Below are 27,923 nucleotides of genomic sequence, written 5' to 3' on the forward strand. Positions count from 1 at the left end.
GAGTAAGTGGTGTATGTTGCCTTTTATTGTTTATGTTCTCCTTTCAGAATTCGGTTTAATATCACTGGCATATATCATGAAGTTTGTTCCTTTGTGGCAGCAGAACATTACAGTACACAATTATGAAAAACCTATAATTTACAAAAAGAAATATATAAATTAGTGAGGTAGTGTACATGGGTTCATTGTGCATTCAGAAATCTGATGGCAGAGGGGAAGAAGCTGTTCCTCAAACATTGACTGTGTGTCTTCAGGTTCCTGTACCTCTTCCTTGATAGTAGCAATGAAAAGAGAGAATGTTCTGGGTGATGAGGGCCCTTCTTGATGGAAGCTGCCTTTTTGAGGCATCTCCTACTGGAGAGGTTAGAGCTCATGATAGAACTGGCTGAGCTTGCAATTTCCTGAAGCTTTTTCTGATCCTGTGTAGTTGCTCCTGCATACCAATGATGACGCAACCAGTTAGAATGCTCTCCGTGGTAAATCTGTAGAAATTTGTGAGAGTCTTGGATGACATACCAAGTCTCCTCATATGTGGAGAAACTCTCTGCCTCCTCCTCATTCCAGGTAGTGAGAGTCAGCTGCCCACGACTCACTCACTAAAGTCACATTTTGTTCGTCCAAGAGCCGTGGGTTTCATTGGCTGGATAGCCACTGAATCAGATGACCTTGCCTGGTGTTTCAGGGCTGGTTGTGTCTGCACTTGTGCCACCACCTGCCCGGCACTCCTTCTCTGTTACCTGTCCCACACCCCTCCTGCAGCACATTGTGACGGACATTGTGTCGCTTGTTCTCTGCGGCACAGCGGAGGTCGTTCTCATGTCGCACAGCTTCCTCTTGAACAGATTTCCTCCAGGTGTTTCTATGGAGTGCAATGTCTTCCCAATTTATAGATGTAAAGTTGAATTTCTTCAGGCTGATTGCAATGTTATCTTTGAAGCATTTCCTTTCCTACAAGGGACTCGCTGACCTTCCTACAATTGGATCTGTTTGGGAGACATGAGTTAGTTATCCGCATGACATGACCTATCCATCAGAGTTGGTATTACTAATATCACCCTTGAAAAAATCTATATCACTAAAAAAAACAAGTAGACAAATTAGCAGATTTATGGCACATGTGGCATATTTAATGGCACAGTAGCTTTTGTATTTCCCTTCTTGTGCGTGTATCTGCCCCTTGCCTGAAGTCACTTTACTGTCTGCACCTACGTTCTGATGAGAATCGTTGGTCCCACCAGTGGTAAGGTCTCTGCCCAAAACATCAACTGTTTATTCTCCTCCACAGATGCTGCCTGACCCGCTGAGATCCTCTAGCATTTAGTGTGCATTGCTCAAGTTCTTAATGTTATTATAGCAGGGAATAAGCTCCCACTACCTATTAAGTGCTCCCAATAGTATGCATCTCAAATAGCCTTTGACAACCAAGTCCTGTTCTTGGCTTTCATGTGTAGTTTAGCTACTAAACCCAGCGGAACTGTTTCTATTGACAGGAGAAGGGGAAAAGGGGGGTTACTGATGCCTTAAAACTAGTTGATTTGGGAAGATGGGGTTTGTCAGCCATGGCTGGCAGCTTATCTAGGAGAAGGAAAATTCTGATCTCAAGCATCCACTGCCTTGCAGCTATACCCACTCATGGGGAAGGCTTCGGGAGTAAACCCCAAGGAGAAGTCCAGAACTAGAATCCCTAAGGCAATCCCATATTGAGTTCAATGCTGTCTGGTACCTCCTGCAATGGCGCTGTGCCAAACTGAATTTCATCTACTGCGTGGAGAGGGGGACACTGTTGCATGGGTTACAGCTTGCTCTCTGTGTTGCACTGCCTTGGCTTGCATATACATAGGTAGCTAGGATACAATATCCATAGTCAATTTTAACCAACAGAGGGTTTCTACAGCTTCAGTTGTGGCCTGTTGTGCTTGCACTCTGATCTATGAGGAGCTTCTGTCATTTTCTGTCTATCCATTCTGTTTCCCTGCACTGAACATTAGAGTTTTGCTCTGAGCTTTAAGTTTCCAGGCTATGGTTTTATGTACTACATCAGATTGATTGCCACAATGTGGTGAGTGCACATGAGGCCAGTCGATTGCACAGTCACTCCTGCGTGTGGAGGTTCTTTCTTCTGGAGTGCGGGGTTTGGAGGGCACATGCATTTTGTTTCATTGGGCCCAGTTAGTTGCTTCCATACTGAAAGTTGTCGAGCGTGTACCATTACCAACATGACTCCACAAGAACGTTTAATCACACTACTTTGTTGTTATTCTTGCTTAGTACATAAGTACTGTGCAAAAGTCTGAGGCACTTGTAAAAATAATCAAAAATAATGAATGAAGTTTCTAATTATCAAAAAATTGCTGTAAAGAGCAGTAAGCATAAAATACTAAATCAAATCAATATTTGGTGTGACCACCTTTTGCCTTTAAAACTGCATCAATTCGCTTAAGCACACCATGTGCAGTTTTATAAGAAAATCAACTGGTAGGTTGTTCCAAGGTTGAACTTGCCACAGTTCTTCTGCAGACTTTGGCCGTCTTGCTTGCTTTGTCTCTCTAGGTGATCTAGACAGCCTCGATGATGTTGAGATGAGGGCCTTTCATCAGAACTCAGTCCAAAACATCAAATATTTATTGCTCTCCATAGATTCTGCCTGAACTGCTGTGTCCCTCAAGCATTTTGTGTGTGTTACTCTGGATTTCCAGCATCTGCAGAATCTGTCCTGCTTACCTGGTTCTTCCTGCCACAGATTGACAGTATTGTGATTATTCCAATAATTAATAACTGTCATGTAATGTCACCAGAAAAGTGGCAAAATCTGCAGAGGTGTGACTTCAAAACCAAAAGGATTTCTGCTTTCAAGTTAAAACTAACATGCTCTCAAGTGACCATCTTTGAACGGTACGCCTCTGTTCGAGCGAGCTTTAGAAGTCTCCCAATCAGTTGTCATCCTTCTACAGTGACACAACCTTCAGCCATTCATCTCACACCTCGGCCCTCCCCCTTTGAAAGATTAAATTGAACAGCAGCCAGTGTTTGCACTTAGCTGTCAGGAAGGTTCAGGGATGTTTGCATTAGAGAGCTTGATATAGTTTTGGTTTCACTTAATAAGATGACATTGGAGACATTGCTATGGGAACAGTGCCAAACCCCCTGTATTGTTGGGATGTGCCTTGAGGCATCTTACAATGTAAGGAGGCCCTCGCACTTTTGCTGATTAGCCCCGTTGTTCACCTTTCTGCCCTGATGAGCATTGCCTAATGACTTCATTGCCCAAGAATTAAGCAGCCTGCACAAAGCAGTTTCACCATGAACTGTTTTGAGATGAAATTAAATGATTGTTCTTGTAGAATACTCCGATTTGCTTTGTAACCCCCGCACTTTCAAACTCTGCTCCTTTTGCTTTTTCATAGTTTCTTCACAGTCCCTTGGGGCACGAAGTTGCTATGTTTCTCTAGGAGTTTGTGGAGACTTGGTATGTCACCAAAACCGTAGCAAATTTCCACAGGTGTACTGTGGAGAGTATTCTAAGTGGTTGCATCACTGTCTGGTGTAGAGGGGCTAATGCACAGGATCAGAAAAAGCTGTAAACTCAGCCGGCTCCATCATGAGCATTAGCCTCCCCAGGCATCAAGGACATCTTCAAAAGTTAATGCCTCAAAAAGTTGGCATCCATCATTGAGGACTCCCATTATGCAAGACATGCCCTCTTCTCATTGTTACCATCAAGGAGGGGGTACAGGACCCTGAAGACATACATTCAAGGTTTTAAGAACAGCTTCTTCCCCACCGCCATCAGCTATCTGATTGGACAATGAACCCATGTACATTACCTCAGTTTTTAAAAAATGTTTGCACTACTTATTTAATTATTTATACATATAGTTACATAGAGATGTGTTTGTATGTGTGTATATATACACACACACTTGCAGGTCAGGGCATTATGATATGGAGAGCAAGCTATTGTCTATGCAGCAGGCTCCCCCTTTCCATGCAACTGATAAATCCAAGGAAATAGCTGAGACTGATACAGTTTGGCACCAGCAGCACTGCAGGAGTTGCCAGTCAGCATTGAACTGCTTTAGAGACTCCACCTTTGGAGTTTACCTTGGGATTTACTCCCGAAGTCTTCCCCATGAGTAGTATGGCTGCAAGGCAGCAGAGGTTTGAGATCATAATATTCCTTCCTCTAGATGAACTGCTAACCATGGATGGTGAGCCCCATTTGCCCAAAACAACTGGTTTTAAGGTGCCAGCAACTCCCTTTGCCCCTTTTGTCAGCAGAAATAGTTCCACCCTGCTTTGTAGTTAAGCCACATATGAAGGCCATAAGCTGAACTTGGTTGTCATCTAGAATGGTTCTCATTCACTCTGTGATCTCAATCTTTTCAATGTACTTCCTTAATTTTCTCACCATCCTTTGAGGCACAGAGATTTCATGAGATGTCTTTGGTTCAAGCTTTCAAAACAAATACCTTAAGACTGCTGACGACTGAAGGAAAGAAGTACAATCCAGTCCTCTGCAAACTCTGATCCTCTTCTCTCTGCTACAATCGGGAAGGAGGTGCAGGAGCCTCTGGCCCCACACCACCAGGTTCAGGAACAGTTATTACCCTTCAACCATCAGGATCCTGAACCAGAGGAGATAACTTAACCTAACTCACCCCAACACTGAACTGTTCCCACAACCTATGGACTCACTTTCAAGGACTCTTCATCTCCGGTTCTCAATATTTATTGTTTAGTTATTTATTGTTATCATTTTGGGTTTTTTTGTATTTGCACAGTTTGTTGTCTTTTGCACGTTGGTTGTTTGTTCACCCTGTTGGGTATGGTCTTAAAATAATTCTATTATGTTTCTTGGCTTTACTGTGTATGCCAGCAAGAAAACAGATCTCAGGATTGTATATGGAGCCATATATGTACTTTGATCATAAATTTACTTTGAACTTTTTGAACTTCGAGCCCTGTTCTGCCACAGAGCCACCCTTGCTTAGATTTGTCAGTAAATTAAGGTCTGAGTGTTCCATAATAGCAGTCATTAAGGCAGATCATTGACAAAGAAACATGAATTCCTAGGGTGTTTCTTATGACCCCATCATGAGATAATTGAGAAACAAGGTCATTGTTGAAATGGGTAAATACAGCTGTCTGTGCACAGCAGGCTGTGGGAAGTAGCAGCGAATAGGTGGAGAATGTGTGTTTTCTACAGTGATGCTAGTTGGGACATAAGTATTAGTCAGAATGCAAGGAAGAACCTCTCCTCTCTTTTTGAAAGCAGTGTCTATGGGATAGTTGAATCGATCTGAGAGGAAAGAGGAGCCATAGTCTGAAATAAGACAAAGTTCAAATGTTCAACTGTCATTCACAAAAAGAATTGACCAAAAGAAGATAGTTGCAGGCAGTATGGTAGCGTAGCGGTTAGCGCAACAGTAGTGTCCAAGCTGGAGTTGGTGCTGCCCTCCAGTGTCTGCGAGGCAGAAGACAAGCCATATTGTGTTCGACTGCAGACTCCTGCAACATTCATGGACTCAGGATCTTGGACTATATGTCTTCTGTGTGACTGTTATTTTACTGATATATGTGCTTCCTGTCTTAGATTTGCTTTGTGCTGTGCATGAATGTTGGTACCGTGTTTTGCATCTTCACCCCAAAGTAACATTGCTTCATTTGGCTGTATTCATGGGTATTCATGTTTAGTTGAATGACACTTGAACTTGAATGCCAGCAATTAGGATTCAATTTCCCCTGCTGTCTATAAGGAGTTAAAGTCAGAAGTCATAGTAAAATTTATTATCTATGTGCGTATGTTTATGTCACCATATATCTTGAGATTCATTTCCTTGCAGCCATTTTACAAGAAAATTAAAACTACAAAAGAACTCAGGTAAAAACTACAGTACACATAAAGACTGAAAAATAAACAATGTACAAAAGAAGACAAGTTGTATAAATGGAAAAAAAATTTTGACAACATGAGTTGTAAAGAGACCTTGTAAATGAGTCTGTAGGTTGGGGAATCAGTTCAGTGTTGAAGTGAGTGAAATTATCCATGCTGGTTCAGGAGCCTGAAGATTGTAGGATAATAATTGTTCCTGAGCCTGGTGGTGTGGGTCCTAAATATGAAAATTCATTTTAAAAAGTACAACACAGAAACAGGCCCCTTGGCCCATTTAGTCCATACTGAAATTGCCTACTCCCATTAAACTGCACTGGGACCATAGACCTCCATACTCCGAATATCTATGTACATATCCAAACTTTGCTTAAATGTTGAAATTGAGCTTGCATGCACCACTTGAGTTGTAGTCCCACCTAACCTCAGTGGAAAAAGACTGCTTGCATTTACCTTATCTACACCCCTTATAATTTTGTATACCTCTATCAAATCTCTTCTCAATCATCTACATTCCAAGAAATAAAATCCTAACCTATTTAATCTTTCCTTATAACCCAGGTCCCCCAGACCGGGTGATATCTTTGTAAATGTTCTTACATTGCACACTGATACTTAAAGGGGCCTACCCTTTCCTCACTTACCCTTTTTGTCTTAATACATGTTGAATTTTTAGGATTTTTCCTTATCACATCTGATAGGGATATCTCATGGTCCCTTTTTGTCCTCCAAATATCCTCCATAAGTGTATTCTTAAATGTGTGAAGAATAAACTGATAACTGTGTGGGATTAGTGGGTTGTTGATGGTCAATACAGACTTAGTACTTAGTGTGGGTGGAACGGTAGCATAGTGGTTAGCATAACGCTTTACACTGCCAGCAACCCAGGTTCGATTCCTGCCACTGCCTGTAAGGAGCTTGTACTTTCTCCCCATGACTTTGTGGGTTTCCTCTGGATGCTCCTGTTTCCTCCCATAGTCCAAAGACATACCAGTTGGTAGGCTAATTGGTTAGTGTTAATGATTAAGAAATGGTTAAATCAGTGCAGCTCAAAAGGCCTATTTTGCCCTGTATCTCAATAAATAAACGGTATCAGGATGGACTTGAATGCTGGGCTGGACTGGAACCAATGTCCTAGGGGGAGCATTTGCTACTGCTGTTCAGGAGGCTTTAAACTAATGTGGCAGGGGGATGGGAACAAGTGCAGAGAGACAGAGGGGTGTAAAATGAGGGTAGAAGTAAAAAGTAGTAAGGTGAAAAGTAAAAGTGGCAGGCAGACAAATCCAGGGCAAAAAGCAAAAAGGGCCACTTTTCAACATAATTGTATAAGGGCTAAGAATGTTGTAAAAACAAGCCTGAAGGCTTTGTGTGTCAATGCGAGAAGCATTCGTAACAAGGTGGATGAATTGAATGTGCAGATAGTTATTAATGAATATGATATAGTTGGGATCACAGAGACATGGCTCCAGGGTGACCAAGGATGGGAGCTCTACATCCAGGGATATTCAATATTCAGGAGGGATAGACAGGAAAGAAAAGGAGGTGGGGTAGCATTGCTGGTTAGAGAGGAGATTAACACAATAGAAAGGAAGGACATTAGCCTGGAGGATGTGGAATCGATATGGGTAGAGCTGCATAACACTAAGGGGCAGAAAACGCTGGTGGGAGTTGTGTACAGGCCACCTAACAGTAGTAGTGAGGTTGGGGAAGGCATTAAACAGGAAATTAGAAATGCGTGCAATAAAGGAACAGTAGTTATAATGGGTGACTTCAGTCTACATATAGATTGGGTGAACCAGATTGGTAAGGGTGCTGAGGAAGAAGATTTCTTGGAATATATGCGGGATGGTTTTCTGTACCAACATGTCGAGGAACCAACTAGAGAGCAGGTCATTCTAGATTGGGTATTGAGCAATGAGGAAGGGTTAGTTAGCAATCTTGTCGTGCGAGGCCCCTTGGGTAAGAGTGACCATAATATGGTGGAATTCTTCATTAAGATGGAGAGTGACATAGTTAATTCAGAAACAAAGGTTCTGAACTTAAAGAAGGGTAACTTTGAAGGTATGAGACGTGAATTAGCTAAGATAGACTGGCAAACGATACTTAAAGGGTTGACGGTGGATATGCAATGGCAAGCATTTAAAGATCGCATGGATGAACTACAACAATTGTTCATCCCAGTTTGGCAAAAGAATAAACCAGGGAAGGTAGTGCACCTGTGGCTGACAAGGGAAATTAGGGATAGTATCAAGTCCAAAGAAGAAACATATAAATTAGCAAAAAAAAAAGCGGCACACCTGAGGACTGGGAGAAATTCAGAGACCAGCAGAGGAGGACAAAGGGCTTAATTAGGAAAGGGAAAAAAGATTATGAGAGAAAGCTGGCAGGGAACATAAAAACTGACTGTAAAAGCTTTTATAGATACGTGAAAAGAAAAAGATTGGTCAAGACAAATGTAGGTCCTTCACAGTCAGAAACAGGTGAATTGATCATAGGGAACAAAGACATGGCAGACCAATTGAATAACTACTTTGGTTCTGTTTTCACTAAGGAGGACATAAATAATCTTCCAGAAATAGTAAGGGACCGAGGGTCTAGTGAGATGGAGGAACTGAGGGAAATACATGTTAGTAGGGAAGTGGTGTTAGGTAAATTGAAGGGATTAAAGGCAGATAAATCCCCAGGGCCAGATGGTCTGCATCCCAGAGTGCTTAAGGAAGTAGCCCAAGAAATAGTGGATGCATTAGTGATAATTTTTCAAAACTCCTTAGATTCTGGATTAGTTCCTGAGGATTGGAGGGTGGCTAATGTAACCCCACTTTTTAAAAAAAGGAGGAAGAGAGAAACCGGGGAATTATAGACCGGTTAGTCTGACATCGGTGGTGGGGAAAATGCTAGAGTCGGTTATCCAAGATGTGATAACAGCACATTTGGAAAGAGGTGAAATCATCGGACAAAGTCAGCATGGATTTGTGAAAGGAAAATCATGTCTGACGAATCTTATAGAATTTTTTGAAGATGTAACTAGTAGAGTGGATAGGGGAGAGCCAGTGGATGTGGTACATTTAGATTTTCAAAAGGCTTTTGACAAGGTCCCACACAGGAGATTAGTGTGCAAACTTAAAGCGCATGGTATTGGGGGTATGGTATTGATATGGATAGAGAATTGGTTGGCAGACAGGAAGCAAAGAGTGGGAGTAAACGGGACCTTTTCAGAATGGCAGGCAGTGACTAGTGGGGTACCGCAAGGTTCAGTGCTGGAACCCCAGGTGTTTACAATATATATTAATGATTTAGACAAGGGAATTAAATGCAGCATCTCCAAGTTTGCAGATGACACGAAGCTGGGCGGCAGTGTTAGCTGTGAAGAGGATGCTAAGAGGATGCAGGGTGACTTGGATAGGTCAGGTGAGTGGGCAAATTCATGGCAGATGCAATTTAGTGTGGATAAATGTGAGGTTATCCACTTTGGTTGCAAGAACAGGAAAACAGATTATTATCTGAACGGTGGCCGATTAGGAAAAGGGGAGATGCAACGAGACCTGGGTGTCATTGTACACCAGTCATTGAAGGTGGGCATGCAGGTATAGCAGGCGGTGAAAAAGGCAAATAGTATGTTGGCATTCATAGCAAAAGGACTTGAGTACAGGAGCAGGGAGGTTCTACTGCAGTTGTACAAGGCCTTGGTGAGACTGCACCTAGAATATTGTGTGCAGTTTTGGTCCCCTAATCTGAGGAAAGACATTCTTGCCATAGAGGGAGTACAGAGAAGGTTCACCAGATTGATTCCTGGGATGGCAGGACTTTGATATGAAGAAAGACTGGATCGACTAGGCTTATACTCACTGGAATTTAGAAGATTGAGGGGGGATCTTATTGAAACGTATAAAATTCTAAAGGGATTGGACAGGCTAGATGCAGGAAGATTGTTTCCGATGTTGGGGAAGTCCAGAACGAGGGGTCACAGTTTAAGGATAAAGGAGAAGCCTTTTAGGACCGAGATGAGGAAAAACTTCTTCACACAGAGAGTGGTGAATCTGTGGAATTCTCTGCCACGGGAAACAGTTGAGGCCGGTTCATTGGCTATATTTAAGAGGAAGTTAGATATGGCCCTTGTGGCTAAAGGGATCAGGGGGTTTGGAGAGAAAGCAGGTACAGGGTTCTGAGTTGGATGATCAGCCATGATCATACTGAATGGCAGTGCAGGCTCAAAGGGCCGAATGGCCTACTCCTGCACCTATTTTCTATGTTTCTATGTAAAGTCCCATGTCCATCCATATTATTGATAGTTTCTGCCCACTGATACTGTGAATTTGAACTTTGAAACTTAAAAACGAAGTATTTAAGAGCCTCAGAGGATAATCTGAGTTGATTTACTGAGGACTGTGATTTTATTTAAAATAAATGTAAGTCTACATTGAGGGGTGATGTAAAGTATGTAGATCATGTGTATGTAATTGTATGTATGTGCTCTTTGTTTCTTCTTCCTCTTGCTCCTACTCTCTCTACCCCTGGTATTGTTAATATAGGTATTTGCCATTGTGCAGTGAACTATGGACTGATAGCCGATGCTTGTTTGTAGATGAAGGGTCCTGATGAAGGGTTTTGGCCCGTAACGTTGTCACTACCTCCTCCCATAGATGCTGTCTGGCCTGTTGAGTTCTGCCAACATTTTGTGTTTTTACTTGTTTGTAGATATGTATTTGTTCAATAAAATTCAAAAAACAGAAAGACAAATAGGCACCATGAGATATACCTATCAAATGTGATCAGGGAGAATCTAGAAGATTCAACATGTAGTTCCGTAAGACTATAAGATGTAGGAACAGAATTAAGCCATTTGGCTTATCAAGTCTGCTCTGCTATTTCATCATGGCTGACCCATTCATTTACTGCTTGATTCTTCATAGTGGTCAAGGATTAACTTTATTAGCGATTATCCATTTTTGTCCATTGTATCCAACAATGACAGGAACCTGTGCAGAAGAATTTTTAAAGTGGAGAAGCCATTACACTGGAGCAGTTCCATTCTATTGACCCTGGAAGTCCAGGTCCAGTGGTATGAGTAGTCATCACAACTGGGGTCTTTCCTGGTTGCAGTGGATTACCATGACATCTTCTGTGCATTGACATGCCCTTCACTTTCTGCAGAATGTCGCAGAATTGCCTTCCTGGCAGTTGGATCTCACTGCAGATCTTATCCACCTAGTCCGCTGGAGCTGACCACGTTTCAGAACAGGCATGTCCCTATCTCACTGGGCTGCGAGGCCGTTGGCTACCCTCACCTGGTTTAACCTGCTTGTTGAGGTGGTGTACCGGGGTGAGGCTGCTGTTGCATGCAAACAGCTACTTGGAGACACAGGTGGGGGCTAAGTGCACAACAGGCCCCTTTCACCAGAGATGCTACCCCTCCCTGAATACCCCATATACCCCATTAGACATATACATTTATATATATAATAGGAATTTACTGTGGTGTGTTGGTGCAACAATAAACAACAACATTATAGAGGATAAGAGATGTATAAGAAATGAAGTTAGCTGTTAAAGACGGATATGGAATAAAATGTGCATATATACATTAATACTGGCATATATCTGCAATGTAAGCAGCATTATAAAAAGCGGTTTAAAGTGTTTACAGTGCAGTGATGGGGGTAAGAGAAAGGGGTGAGGGGGCTAACTACAATAGTTGATCAGATGAACTGCTCAGTTAAAGAAACTTTTATGATGGAGTGAAGTATTTTTTTGTAGCACTATAGCTAGGCTGTATGCTTGCTTAGAAGATGCCATCGGCATAGCCTATGCAGTTGGCTTCTGTGAATTTTGTAGATAATACATAATCACTATTAACAATAGAAATGTTTTCTTAGACCATAAGACAAAGGAGCAGAATAAAGCCATTCAGCCCATCATGTATTGCTGAGAATTGTTGGAGTTGCATTCAGTTAGGCAAGTGGAGTGTCCTGCATAATCTTAACATCTGTCCAATGCACATACCTGCCAAGCTATTTTATATGTTACTGTACCTGCTTCAACCACTCTCTCTGCAACACATTCCACATAGATGCCACCCTTTGTGGGGGGAAAAAAGTTGCCCCTCAAGTTCCTATTAATTTTTAATCCTCTCACCTTAAACCTATGCTTTCCAGTTCTGAATTTCCCAACCCTGGGAAAAAGATTGAGTGCATTCAGCTTGCCTATATCCATTATGATTTTGTGCACATCCATAAGATCTCTCAGTCTCCTACGCTGCAAGGAATAAAGGCTTAGCCAATCCACCCTCTCCCTACAATTCAGTTCTTCAAGTTCTGGTGACGTCCTTGTAAGTCTTTCCTGCACTCTTTCTAGTTTAATATCTTTCCTCTAGCAGGGCAACTTAAACTCAGAATCAGACTCAAGTTTAATATCAACAGCATAAATCATGAAATTTAATGTCTTTGCTGCAGCAGTATAATTAATAATAGAAAAATCTGAATTACAATATGTGTGCGTGTAAATATGTATACATATATGTGTTTGTGTGTGTAAAACAGTCAAATAGAAGCGCAGAAACAAATATCACTGTGATGATTGTACGCTCTAGTATCAATTGTTTGGTGACAGTAAAGTATCTATCTAAGTAGGTCATACAAAAATAGAAATTAACAGTAGTGAGGAAGTGTTCATGGGTTCAGGGTTCATTCAGAAATCAGATGGTAGAGGGGACATAGCTTCCTGGTGGTAGCAATGAGAACAAGGCATGATCTGGAGATGGAGGTCCTTAATAATGGATGCCGCCTATTTGAGGCATCACTCCTTGAAGCTGACTTGGATACTGCGGAGGCTAATACCAGTGATGGAGCTGACTAAGTTTACAACTCTCTGCAGCTTATTTTGATCCTGTGCAGTAGCCCCCCTCCCATACCAGATGGTGCTGCAACCAGTTAGAATGCTCTTCACAGGAAATCTGTAGAAATTTGTGAGTGCTTTTGATGACATACCAAATCTCTTCAAACTCCTAATGAAATGTAGCTGCTGTTGTGCCTTCTTAGTAGCTTCATCGATTATGTTGGGTCCAGGTTAGATCCTCAGAGATATTGACATTTCAAGAACTTGAAATTCCTCACTCTTTGCATTTCTGATCCCTCTATGAACTGGTGTGTGTTCTCTCATCTTACCCTTTCTGAAATTCACAATCAGTTCTTTGGTCTTACTGATGTTGAGTGTAAGGTTGTTGTTTCAACGCCACTCAGCCAGCTAATCTGTTTTGCTCCTATATGCCCTCTCGTCACCATCTGAAATTCTGCCAACAATAGCTGTATCATCAGCAAACTGAACTGACCTCAACAGCTATGTACGGATGGCAGGGTGGAAATACGGCTCTACCAAAAGAGGTGTAAGGCACTCCTTCCCACCGTGAGCCTGAAGGTCACCTTTGGGCAAGGTGTAGCATTTACTTAGTCCCCCCGATTAGGATCAAGTGAAACCACAGGTGCAGGTGGTGAATGGTCGTATGAGTTGCTGATGCACATCCCACATCTTGGTTATGCGACCACTGACACCAGGCAGACAATCTCTGAAGAGTATTGTTAATGGCTGAGGTCACCGTATTGTAAAGACACTGTTCAGAAAGCGGCAATGGTAAACCACTTCTGTAGAAAAAGTTGCTAAGTACGATCATAGTCATGGGTCTATGATTGCCTACGTCATACTGACAGGGCACGTAATGATGATGATAAAATATGTACATTTGCAAATTGGCAGAATTGAACCCCGACCGCTGTCATTCTAGTAGTGTTACACTAACTACTACCCCATCATTCCACCCATAAAATTTATTCGACCTTTCTCTATAACTCGGATCCTCTGTCCCAACAACATCCTTGTCAATTTTCCCTGTACTCTTTCAAGCTTAACAAGTGAGGAGGAGAAGTTTCCATCAGCCTTTCTCTGAAAAATCCCTTCTGGCCACTTACATCTAATTTATAAGTCAGCCTGTTTGTCCTGAATTCTCCAACAAAGGAAATAAGTTCACTCCATCTTCCTTCCTATAACTTTTAATCATCTTAATGGCTTGTATTAGGTCACCAGTACTCTATATATACTTAACAGAATAACATTTTAAATCAGGCTACCAGCCCTTGCAATTTAACCCTTGACTTGTGTAAATGTAGTTCTCAAAAATGAACACAGTTACAACAGCTGGTGCTTTTTAACCAGGGTCTTGTCTCACTGTGACCAACCCTTTAATCATCCTAAACACTGTAATTAGATCGGCCTCTGAATGGTTACCGTGGGAGGGAAGGAATTGAAGAGGCATTGATAGCCCCCATTGCTGCCAGGTGTCTTTTTAACTGTTGTCAAAACAGTTCAATAGTCTGAGCCCAGCCCCTTTCACCAACACTAACCCCGGCAACTTCACTGCACATTGGACATTAAGTAGTTGCGCCAGAAAGGCTGTTGGTGTTTTGGAATGTTACGAAAGAGAGATGTGAACAATTTGAGATCTGATGATGATGCAACAAATTGTAGCTACCTGTGTTTTATTTTTTTGTGACAGGAAGGTGTTATTTCCTCTTGGGTTTGTAAGACTATCCCCAACGGCTACCAAAATACCTTGAGGAATGAGGGTAGTTTTATTTTATTTTTTGTAAATAGCTCTTGTGTTCCAAGTTCCCCAGGAAGTGCAGAGGACAGGACAAGAGTGGGAGTGAAAGATGACTTCAGGTGAATCATGTTACGCTTGGTGAATTAAGTTGTAACTCCACTGGAATTCTTTCAGTAAGCTGTCAGCTAGCAAATGAAGAGGCAATCACAATATTAAATATATCTCTTCTATCTTTATTACCTTGCATTTATAGTACACCTTTCTTAATAGAAAGTAGACCATTGAAAAGTACAGCACAGGATAGACCCTTCAGCCCACAAAGTTGTGCCGACCTTGCAACCTACTCAAAGATCAATCTTACACTTCCCTCCTCAATTTTTCTATCATCCATGTGCCTATCTAAGAGGTTCTTAAATAAGACCATCATAAGACATAGAAGCAGAATTCGTGTCATCCGCAAACTTACTCACCCATCCTTCCGCCTCTACATCCAGGTCATTTATAAAAATCACAAATAGCAGGAGTCCCAGGACAGATCCCTGCAGCACTCCACTAGTCACCGACCTCCAAGCAGAATACTTTCCTTCCACAACTACCCTCTGTTTTCTTCCTTTAAGCCAATTTTTTATCCAAACAGCCAAGGTTCCACTTATCCCATGCCTCATGACTTTCTGGATGAGTCTCTCATGAGGGACCCTGTCAAATGCTTTGCTAAAGTCAATGTAGACCACATCCACTGCCCTACCCTCATCAATTTCTTTTGTTACCTCTTCAAAAAACACAATCAGGCTCGTGAGGCACGATCTTCCCTTCACAAAGCCATGTTGACTATCCATGAGTACTTCTCCAAATGCTCAAAGATCCTATCCTTAAGAATCCTTTCCAGCAGTTTGCAGACCACCGACGTAAGGGTTTCTCCCTATTACCTTCTTTAAACAAGGGAACTACATTTGCCATTCTCCAGTCCTCCGGCACTTCCCCTGTAGCCAAAGAGGATTCAAAGGTCATAGCTAATACTCCAGCGATCTCTTCTCTCAATTCACACAACAACCTGGGGTGTATCATATCCGGCCCTGGGGATTTATCAATCTTGACGTTTTTAAGAAGATCCAGCACTACTTCTTCCGTAATCTCCACATTGTCCAGCACACAGGCCTGCTCTATTTCAACCTCACCCTGAACAAGATCCTTTTCACCTGTGAATACTGAAGCAAAGTATTCATTTAGGACCTCCCCAACCTCCTCCGCCTCCAGGCACATGTTGCCCTCTTTATCCTTTAGCGGTCCCACCTTCATTCTCCTGTTCTTCACATATGCATAGAACACCTTGGGGTTCTCCTTAATCCTACATGCCAAGGCCTTCTCATGCCCCCTTCAAGCTCTCCTAAATCCTTTCTTCAGCTCCTTCCTGGCTACCCTATATTTCTCATGAGCCCCTCCTACTTCCTGCTTCTTATATCTAACATATGCTTCCTTTTTCCTCTTGACGAATTGCCTCACGTGTTTCATCAGCCACAGTTCCCTTTTCCTACCATTTTTTCCTTGCCTCAGTGGGACAAACCTATCCTGAACCCAGCTCAAGTGGTCCCTAAACTTCTCCCACATTACTTCTGTGCTTTCCCTTTGAACATCTGTTTCCAATTTACTCTCACTAGTTCCTGCCTCATCCCTTCAAAGTTGACCCTTCCCCAGTTAAGCACTTTACCATTTCGTCTGATTTTATCCCTTTCCATAGCTATGCTGAAGCTAAGTGAGTTGTGGTCACTCTCACCAAAATGCTCCCCCACCAAGAGGTCTGTCACCTGGCCAGGTTCATTACCCAGAACTAGATCCAGTATAGCCTCTCTTCTCGTCGGCCGGTCCACATACTGTGTCAGGAATCCTTCTTGAACACACCTGACAAATTCAGCCCTATTTATCCCCCTTGCACTCAGGAAGTGCCAGTCAATATGAGGGAAGTTGAAATCACCCATAACTGTGATGCACCATTAATAATTCTCTGAGACGTGAGGCGAGATATCAGCTTTTATTGGCTGGAAGAAAGAACAAGCAGCAATTGACCACCCCACTACATCCTGGAGACTGAGACCAGGGCGGAGTCCCCAATTGCCTTTATACCGGGGTCCGTGGGAGGAGCCACGGTCAGTGGGAGGAGCCACAGGAGTAGTCAGCGGGGGGGGGGGGGGGGCGTGTCCAGACAGGTATATGTAGTTCACCACAAACTGCTACCTGTATTTTGTGCACCATTCTAAAATCTGCCTATTTATCTGCTCCTCGGTGTCCCGAGGGCTATTTGGGGGCCTATAAACTACTCCCAGCATAGTGATTGATCCCTTCCTATTTCTGACTTCCACCCAGACTGACTCAGTGGACACCCCCTCTGCAGCGTCCTCCCTTTCTATAGCCGTGATACTATCCCTGACCAGAAATGCCACTCCACCTCCCCCCACCGCCTCTACCTCCCATCCTATTCCTTTTAAAACACCTGAACTTCCTTGGAACATCCTCGGACTGTGTTGGTCATTGACACCAATGATACATTTCACTGTATGTCTTTGATGTACATGTGACAAATAAAGCTAATTATAAATCTTAAATCTTACAATGGTCTGCATTCACATGAAGGGCTGAAAAGGCTGTTTCTGTACTGCTGGACTCTATCACTGCATTTCATTGAAGAGCTGAGATAGGAACAAATCAGTGTAGGGCAATCTCTGCTATGACTGTCAATTGGCACTGGAAGTTTAGGAATCTTTTGGACTTCCACACATTTTGTTGACTAGTGTGACTGGCACCTATTCCACCCAGAGAACCCCATCTCCTTCTGAAGGCTGCGGAATAGTTGTTCCTCGACCTCCTTTAACTTGACAAGCTGTTATGGGAGCGCTGAACTCCTTCTAATGCTGTGACCTTTCTCAAGGTGTACATGCATGAAACAGACAAAGTGGGCTTTGTGCCGATCTGTGGGGACGATTTCTCAGGAGGGGATTTGTTACCCGTCCCATACAAGCACACTGCTTTTCACTAGAGCTGAATTTTGACAGCATCAGAATTAGAGAAGGGGAGTACATGTTTCTCAGGTCGATAGCCATCAACTTGTTACTTGAGACTTGCAAGGATCTGAATAAAAAGCATCTCTGGCATTGTTCTATTGCAGGAACAATTTATATCACTTCACCTCTTGTCCCTCCTGGTGCCCCAGCTTAAAGTGAGCCTTTGTAATAATTGTCCGATCAGTAAAAGAAAACAAGTCAGCATGAATCCCAATAATGCTGGGCATTTCTTACCTGATGAGTGCCACACTGGGCCATTTTATTTATTTATTTATTTCCTGAAATGCAGCATGGAACAAAACCTTCTGGTCCTTCGAGCCACGCCTCCTGGCAACCCACCGAGCCCAATCACAGGAAGATTTACAATGACCAATTAATCTACCAATCGGCATGTCTTTGAACTATGGGAGGGAAGTGGAGCACCTGGTCACGGAGAGAACATACAAACTCCTTACAGGCAATGGCGGAAATTGAACCCCTGTTGCCTGTACTGTAAAGCATTGTGCTAACCACTACACTACTGTGCCACCCCTAAATGTACCTGTCTGCTTCAGTGGACGTTATAGTTTACACAGGGAGCAGCACCATAACGTAGTGGTTAGCACAATGCTTTACCGCGCCAGTGATCAGAGGATTGGGGTTCTATTCCTGCCATTGTCTATAAAGAATTTGTGCATTCTCCCCATTCCTGCACATATTTCCATATAACATCAAATAGTTTCAAGAGCAGTTCAAGAAGAGGGCTGCACAGTAGTATAGCAGTTAGTGTAACACTATTATAGCACCGATTGTAAGACCAGGGTTGGATTCCTGCCACTGTTTTTAAGGAGTTTGCATGTTTTCCCTATGCCTGTATGGTTTCCTCCGGGAGCTATACGGGTTATAATTAATTAATAAGTTTCTCAGGGTCAATATCACAAATGACCTGACTTGGTCTAACCAAGCAGAGTCCACAGCCAAGAAGGCCCACCAGCACTTTTACTTCCTGAGAAAGCTGAAGAAATTTGGCCTGTCCCCTAAAGCCCTCACTAATTTTTATAGATGCATCGTAGAAAGCATTCTTCTAGGGTGCATCACAACCTGGTATGGAAATTGTCCTGTCCAAGACCGGAAGAAGCTGCAGAAGATCGTGAACACAGTCCAGCACATCACACAAACCAATCTTCCACCCTTGGACTCACTTTACACCGCACGCTCTCAGAGTAGTGCTGCCAGGATAATCAAAGACATGACCCACCAAGCCAACACACTTTTTGTCCCTCTTCCCTCCAGGAGAAGGTTCAGGAGCTTGAAGACTCATACGGCCAGATTTGGGAACAGCTTCTTTCCAACTGTGAGAAGACTGCTGAACAGATCCTGACCCGGATCTGGGCCGTACCTTCCAAATATCCGGACCTGACTTGCACTACCGTACTTTCCCTTTTCTATTTTCTATTTATGATTTATAATTTAAATTTTTATTATATTTACTATTGATTTGTACTCCAGGGAGTGCGAAGTGCAGAATCAAATATCACTGTGATGATTTTACGCTCTAGTATCAATTGTTTGGTGACAATAAAGTAATAAAGATAAAGTTGTGGGCATGCTATGGTAGCGCCGGAAGCATGGCGACATTTGCTGGCTGTCCCCAGCACATCCTCAAACTGTGTTGGTCACTGATGCAAACAACACATTTCACTGTATATTTTGATAGCCTGTGACAAATAAAGCTAATCTTTAAATCCTTTTGTAAAAGATTATACCCCTCAAATTCCCTGTCACCTGACAGCCTGTCAGCAATAGCATTATGACAACAGTTTACAACTAATTTCAAGGTGTTTCACAAGTGTATTATTAAATGTAATTTGACCGTACAATCATAAAGTCGTACAACCTCCTGGCCCATCCCGTCCATGCCAACTGTGCTACCAATGCTAAATTACAATTTCCTGAATTAGGCTTGTATCCTTAAATACTTTCCTGTCCAAATTTCTTTTAAAAGTAATTACGTCTGCCTCTGCCATGGCAGCTCATTCCTGATGAGCACCCTCAGAAGAGTGTGAAAAACTTGCACCTCAGATCTCCTTTAATAAAAGAGGTGGCATGGTTGTGTAGTGGCTAGTAGAACATTTTACTGCACCTTGAATTGGGGTTCAATTCTCACTGTTGTCTGTAATGACCACATGGGTTTCCTCCAGGTGCTCCAGTTTCCTCCACACTCCCAAGATCGATGGGTTAGGATTAGTAAGTTGTGGGCATGCTATGCTGGCCCCAGAAGCATAGTGACACTTACAGTCCACCTCCAGCACATTGTCAGACTGTGTTGGTTGTTAATGCAAATAATGCATTTCACTGTTTTGATATATACTCAGTGACCACTTTATTAGGTACACCTTTCTAGTTCTGGACACGACCCTCAGAACTACCTGAATTCTTTGTGGCATTTAAACAATATTCAATAGATATTAAAGGAACTAATGTGTGCCAAGACATCATTCCCTACACTACTATACCACGACCACCAGCTTGAACCGTTGACAGAAGACAGATGGATCCACGGATTCATGTTGTTTGTGTCAAATCTTCAGCTGCCCAGTTTTGGGGAGCCTCTGCCCACTGTAGCACACAAAATGCTATAGGAACTCAGCAGGCCAGACAGCATCTAGGAAAAGAGTACAGTTGACATACCATTTTGTGTGTGTTGATTTGCACCTTGAGTATCATTGTTTCATTTGGCTGTATTCATGAGTATGGTTGAATGACAATTAAATTTGAACTTAAGCAACACCCTCTATGGTAACTTCTAAGTTAGTCTATGGACTCTACAACTCATGTTCTCAGTATTATTTATTTATTATTCATTTATTATTTTTTTATTTGCATACTTTGTCTTCTTTTGCAATTGGTTCTTTGTCGGTGTTTGTGTGTAGTTCTTCATTGATTCTTTTGCTCCTCTGTGAATGCCCATAAGGAAATGAATATCAGTGTAGTATTTGGTCACATCTTTGATATGTACCTTGCTAATAAATTCACTTTGCGCTTTGAGGTGCTGGAAATCTTGAGCAACACAAACAAAATGCTGGAGGAACTCAGTGAGTCATGCAGCATCTATGAAGAGGAATGCGTCAAATGCCTTGTCATAGATGCTGCCTTACCTCCTGAGTTCCTCCAGCATTTTGTGTCTACTTACTGACTGCCCGTTACACCCCTGACAGTTAGGGCAGTAACGAAAGTGCTCCATCTCTATCTGTCCTCGGTCACTCAGATGTAGAAGGATTCTTCAGTGCTGCTCCTGTAACAATTTTGTTTTTACCAGTTAGGGTTGTTAGCTTTGAGCTGAACCTTCGAACCTGGAAAAGAGGTAGACCAGTGAGTAGACCACTCTGCCCTTTGACCTGTTTGGCATGAGTGACCCGACCAAGAGCTCCAGTCAACATAGCTCTCTGGCCCATTGAGACATGCAAGCCTCCAAACCTTGACAAGGCTGTGGTCCTCTAGTGTTGCAGTTTTACTGAACTGTTTTCAATCTGATTCAAAATCGTTGTTCACTCCAGGTTTTGTATTATTTCTCCAAGCTCCAGATACAGTACCCTGATCCCAGCCCTCTGGATGACCAAGGTGCACAGCTGGGAGCTGGACTGCATGCAGCATGTAGTGTTGGAGGAAGAGGAAGAAGAGGTGCTGCCCTCAGGTACCTCCTGAAATTTCTACTCTTTAGTAATGACAGTAAGTGCTAGAAACACTCAGCAGGCCAAGCAGCTTCTGGAGAGAGGAAAAGTTACTTGTTCGGATCCAGTTCAAAGTAAATTTATTATCAAAGTACATATATGTTGCCATATACAACCCTGAGATTCATTTTCTTGTGGGCATACTCAATAAATACATAAAAGAATCATGACCTCACAGTCTACCTCATTATGATCTTGCACTTTATTGTCCAGTACCCATGAAATATAATTTTATTATAATATTCAATGTTTCTGAACAAACATTGTGGGCATGCCATATACATTGTGTTGGCACCAGAGTATGTGGTGATATTTGCAGGCTGCCTCCAGTGCATTCCTACGTTGTGTCGTGTGTTAAAAAAAACAATGCATGTCACTGTATGTTTCAATGTCAAGTGATAAATAAATGAATCTGAAATCTGAGACTTGTATCACATTAGAAGCTCTGGGTGACCATCTGGCATTCCTTAAGCTGTCCAGATAACTCCCAGTGAGAGTAGAGTTGTTTATCCATCCAAAGTTCAAAATAATAATAAATAGATAAGTAATAAATATCAAGAACATGAGATGAAGGATTTGAAAGTGAGTCCATAGGTTGTGGGAACAGTTCATTGATGGGGTGAGTGAAATTCAAGTTTGTCTTCTGACTATACATATATACAACCAAATGAAACAACATTCCTCTAGACCTTGGTGCTCCCACAAAACATATATCACACACAAAATATTATGCTATAATTAAGTTAATAAAATATAATTCAAAATGCATGTAGTAAAGCACAGGACATGTAAACAGTGAACAGCTAGCTACCCTCGTGACGAGGCCTCAGTAGTGGCAAGGTATTCATTAGTCTCACAGCTTGAGGAAAGAAGCTGTTACCTAGTCTGGCAGTCCTAGTCTTGATGCTGCTGTACCTCCTCCCTGATGATAGTGGGTCAAAGAGATTGTTGGATAGGTAGTAAGGATCCTCAACAATGCTTCGGGCCCTTTGCAACGCTCTCAGTAAATGTCACAAATGGTGGGGGGAGCGGAGAGACCCTGGTTATACTGTCAGTGGTTTTCACTATCCTCTGTGGGGTCTTGTGGTCCAATGCCTTGCAGCTTCTGTACCACACAATGATGCAGCCAGTCAGAATACTCAAGATGGTGCTCCTGTAGAAAGTTGTTAGAATGGGGTCAGGGAGCCTTGCACACCACAATCTCCTCAGAAAATGTGGACGTTCCTGTGCCTTCTTGACCAGTGAGGTGTTCTGTGTCTGGGTTAGATCATCCATTATGTGTGCAGCAAGGTACTTCGTGCTGTTCACTCTTTCCATGGTAGAGCCATCGATGTGCAATGGAGAGTGGTCAGCCTGTGCCTTCCTGAATCCACAATCATCTCTTTTGTTTTGTCCACATTGAAAAAGTTGAGTGAAGTTATCCCCTCTGGTTCAGGACCCTGATAGTTGAGCGATAATAACTGTTCCTGAACCTGGTTGTGTGGGTCCTTAGTCTCCTGTACCTTCTTCTTGATGGTAGCAATGAGAAGAGACCAATGCTTATTCTTCTACGATTTAGGAACAGCTTCAATTCTACTTTTCTACTGTACAATAATGACAGAATCTTCTGGAAGTACTTAGCAGGTCAGGCAGTATTTGGAGAGGAACAGTTAATGTTTCCAGAACCAGTATGCATCATCAGAACTTTATTCACATTTCTTCACTTTAAACCATGGAGCCTTGCCATTAATTGTGGACTCCAGGTTGGGAACCCTTGCTTCAAACTGTGGGCCCACACAGTGATATCTCCGACTGACTGTGCACAGCATTAATTAGTAACTGCTTCAAACATATTCAAAGGTTTCAAAGTACATTTATTGTGAAGTTATTTATACAGCATACGACTCTGAGATTTATCTTCCCCATAGACAGCTATGAAACAAAGAAGAACCATGTAACCCGTTCAAAGAAAAAAAACATCACCCATTCCCTCACCCCACATGCAAACAAAGCCACACAAATGGCAACAACAAAAAGAAATTGTGAAAACATAGGATATAAACACAAAATCAAAGGCATATTTCAGTTCAGCTTAGTGTTCATTATCTGCAGGCTGCTCCAATTCAAATTCGCCCAAATTAACAGCAAAAGATGGAGTGACCAGAGCCTAGAACACATCATAAACATGAATTAGAGTCCACAAACCGTATCGATTAAACCTTGCTCCGGCACCATCTTCTAAACAGCATTGAGGGAGACAAATCGGTCCTTCGCAAAAACCTTATTTATAGATCATACAGATGATGTAGTTCAAAGTGTTTTACAATGGGATAGCGTTCAAACAAGAAAACTAAATTATAAAAAAGAACATGAAAATAAAAGACAAAAAGATGTTAGTTAAAAGCAAAGTTAAATAAATAGGTTTTGAGCTGGTGTTTAGTTTTAAGTATTGAATGCCACAGTTTAGGAATGTAGTTCAAAACAACATTCAAAGACCTTGCACCATCCTTAGCCTTGAGTAATTTGCAACCAATTAATTTATGTATTTTCTAAAACATAATTCTGCTCTTATGTCTTATGGACTAATATCAGGCATGCCATGGTAGCATAGCAGTTAGCGTGTCACTATTAAAGCTCGGGGTGTCAGAGTTCAAAGTTCAAACCCAGCACTGTCTGTAAGGAGTTTGTATGTTTCTCCCGTGACTGCGTGGGTATGATCCCGCATTCCAAAGGAATACAGGTTAGGGATAGTGAGTTGTGTGTATGCTGTGTTGCCGATGGAAGCGTGGCAACACTTGTGAGTTGCCCCCAGCACATTGTCAGACTGTGCTGCTCGTAGATGCAAATGACACACCTCACTGTATGTTTTGATGTACATGTGACAAATAAATCTAATCTTTAATCTTTCACAATATATGGCAGCGATATTGATTGTGATTCTGAAATGCATTGTTTGTGTCAATGACCAACACAGTCCGAGGATGTGCTGGGGTAACCTCCGAGTATCACCATGCCATTGGTGGCAATGAGTTCATGGTGAAAGGGTTAACCTATGAGGAGTCTTTGATGGCTCTGGGCCAATACTCACTGGAATGAGGGAGATCTCAATAAAACTATCAAATATTAAAGACCTAGACAGAGTAGATGTGGAGAGTCTAGGACAGCCTCAGAATCGAGGAATATCCTTTTTGTACAGAGATAAGGAGGAATTTCTTCAGCCAGAAGGTGGTGAATCTGTAGGATTCACTGCCAGAGATGGTTATGGAGGCCATCATAGGGTATATTTAAAGCAGAGGTTGATAGATTCTTGAATAGTCAGGACGTCAAAAGTTATGAGGAGAAGAAAGAAGAATGGAGTTGAGAGGGATAAATTAGACATGATGGAATGGCAGAGCAGACTTGATGGGCCTAATGGCCAAATTCTTCTATGTTTTATAGTGTTATGGTCTAATATCAAGGGCACCACAGTAGTGTAGCAGTTCGCATGACAATATTAGAGCTCAGGGTGTCAGAGTTCAAATTTCGTTTCTGGCTCTGCCTGTTAATGGTTTATACGCTCTCCCCGTGACCACATGGGTTTCTTCTGGATTCTCTGATTTCTCTCACAGTCCAAAGATGTACTGGTTAGTAGGTTAATTGCTCATTGTAAGTTGTCCTGTGATTAGACTAGGGCTAAATTTAGCTGGGTTGCAGGGTGGTGCGGTTCATTGGGCCGGAAAGGCCTGTTCCACACTATATCTCGAAATAAAAAATAAAATAAATAATTTAATGGGGTCTGGTAATTGAGAAGCAGTTGTTAAAGGTGTATAGTACCTCTCTCTTTAATCAGCAAACTTCAGCTACTCCCCAGCACAGGGGAAACACAGTAGCACTGATTCAGTTCTTCAGAATCAGTAAATTATCCAAAGGCACTTCAATAGTTCAATTTAATATCAGAAAATGTATACAATATACAACCTGAAATTCTTACTCTCTGCAGACATCCTTGAAACACAAGAAAAACCCCCAAAGAATGAATGACAGAGAAAAGATGTAAGAACCCCAAAGCTCCCTGCCCCTCCCACACACAAACAGCAGCAAGCAACATCAACCCTCCCCCAAATTATTCTAGCATTAAGCATCGCCATTCCTACCATTCTCCATGCAAGCAACAGCAAAGGCCCCAAAGAGAGCCATCAAAACTGAACTGTTCACTCCAACATTTTGACATCCCACAGGCTCTCCATCTCGTTAACAAGGGAGAGACAGATATTCCTCTTTCTACAGTGACAGGGGAAACAACATTTGCTGTTTTGATGTTACAGTCAGTGTGAATCATTGCTTTTTATTTCTTGTTCCCCTACTTGAGAATTGACGAATCAATAACTGAGTGCAGAGCCCGCTGGCAGCCACTCTCACTCTCTTCGATGTTCTGGGTCCTGCTACACTTCAGTTTGTGACACCAGCGAGAATTCATGTCCACAAAGTCACACAAAGGCCTGAAATCACCCAACTTCAGGCCAAACCTAGATATACTGAAATGTGTCCAATTGAAGAGCTCCAACAATGGGAACAGGCTGCTGTACAGAACAGCAGTTTCTGAGTGCCGCTGTAGATTAAATATCCCATCAGGGCTCTAGTCACACTGAAAAGGAAAATAGGGGCATTAGAATAGGAAGAATGTAACTGTTTCGCTGATGAGCTGGGTGAAGTTGCCCTCTGGTGCCATCCGTAGTTCCACCCTGTTGTGAACATAATGTTCATAGGATCATTAACAAAGAAAATATTCAAAGTTCAAAGTAAATGTATTATCAATGTACATATATGTCACCATATATTACCCTGAGATTAATTTTCTTGTTGGCTATTAAGTTACTATAATTCAAAATATATATAGTGTGCAGCAAAGGTAAGCAATAAACAGTAAGCAGTTTGTTGTCCTGTCCTAGTAATGAGTAGAACAGAGAAATAAAATAGAATCAATGAAAAGCTCCACACAACAGTTTCTTCCTTCAGACTGTGAGAGTAATGAATAGCCTGCCACCACTAAGGTCTCATTACTAGGACAGGACAACAAGCTGCTTACTGTTTATTGCTTGCCTGTGCTGAACACTATATACATTTTGAATTATAGTAACTTAATTATGGTAATACTTTTGTTTATGTGCTTTGTGATATATGTTTTGTGGGTACACCATAGTTCGAAGGAACATTGTGTCATTTGATTATATATGTATAGTCAGATGACAATAAACTTGAAATTGACCTTGAAGAAACAAAGACTGACAAACACCCCATGTGCAAAAGAAGACAAATTGTACAAATACAAAGAAAAAAGGTAAATAAGTAAAACTGAGAACATGACTTGCAGAGTCCTTGAAAGTGAATTTGTAGGCTGTGGAATGAGTTCAGAGTTGAGATGAGTGAAGTCATCCATGCTGGGTCAAGAGCCTGATTGTTGTAGGGGAATAACTGTTCTAAGCCATTTAAGAATATCCATAGATAAATGACCAGAGGCTTAACCAGTGAGAAGGGATTTAAGAAGTGTTGTTTTAAATGTGGGGCAAGTTTTTTTACACAGAGAGTGGTGGATGCCCAGATTGCATTGCCAGTGGCAATGGTAGAGGCAGATAGAATAGAGGCAATTAAAGAATCTTGGATAGGCACTGAGTATGCAGAGAATGGAGGGATATGAACATTATGTAGGCAGAAAAGATTAGTTAGACATTTAATCTCTAGTTTAGTTAGTTAGGCACAACATCTGGAGGGTCAACATCTCTGAGGACCTATCCTGGGCCAACATGTTGAAGCAGTTACAAAGAAGGCACAACAGTGACTATGCTTCATTAGGAGTTTGAGGAGATTTGGTATGTCACCAAAGACACTTGTAAATTCTCACAGATGTACCATGGAGAGCATTCTAACTGGCTACATCACAGCCTGGTATGTAGGGGCCACTGTACAGGATCAAAATAAGCTGCAGAAAGTTGTAAACTCATTTAGCTCCATCATGGGCACTAGCCTCCTCACCATCCAGAACATCATCAGGGAGTGATGCCTCAAAAAGGCAGCATCCATCATTAAGGACTCCCATCACCCAGGACGTGCCCTCTCCTCATTGCTGCCATCAGAGAGGAGGTACAGGAGCCTGAAGAGACACACTTTCAGGAACAGCTTCTTCCTCTCCGCCATCAGATTTCTGAATGGACATTTAATCCTTGAACACTACCTACTTTTTTTTCTCTTTTTGCACTACTTGTTTAATGTCACTTCATAAATATATATACTGTATACTTCCTGTAATTTACAGTTTTATTATGTATTGCAATGTACTGCTGCCGCAAACAACAAATTTCACAACATATGCCAGTGATATTAAATTTGATTCTGATTCTGACAAAGCTGTGGGCCAAGTGGCCTGTTTCTGTGCTGTACTGATCTATACTCCAGCATACATTGTCTGACTTACCACAGCCTTTAAGTGAAGATGTGGCATCACGCCAACACTTCTCTGAAAATTCAGAATTGCTTCATCTACTTTCTCCTTTTCATCCTCCATTAGTAACTTTATGTATGTTTATTTAGCGATACAGTGCCAAGTAGGCCTTCCAGCCTTTGGAGCCAGGTCACCCCAGCAACCCCACAACCCCAATTAACCCTAACCTAACCATGGGACAATTTACAATGACCAATTAACCTACTCGATATGTTTTTGACTGTGG

At 42.1% G+C, this 27,923-nt stretch overlaps 1 protein-coding gene across 1 annotated transcript in view; it reads left to right on the forward strand.

Annotated features, from left to right (window-relative positions):
• LOC140729749 (TBC1 domain family member 12) overlaps positions 1–27,923 on the forward strand; it is a 151,351-nt gene that overhangs the window by 86,549 nt on the left and 36,879 nt on the right. Inside the window, exon 10 of the mRNA XM_073049914.1 lies at positions 21,091–21,206. Within this exon, the coding sequence (XP_072906015.1) occupies positions 21,091–21,206 (116 nt within the window). The remainder of the gene's footprint in view (positions 1–21,090; positions 21,207–27,923) is intronic.

The sequence above is a fragment of the Hemitrygon akajei genome, chromosome 6, assembly GCF_048418815.1.
Source record: "Hemitrygon akajei chromosome 6, sHemAka1.3, whole genome shotgun sequence".
NCBI lineage: Eukaryota > Metazoa > Chordata > Chondrichthyes > Myliobatiformes > Dasyatidae > Hemitrygon > Hemitrygon akajei.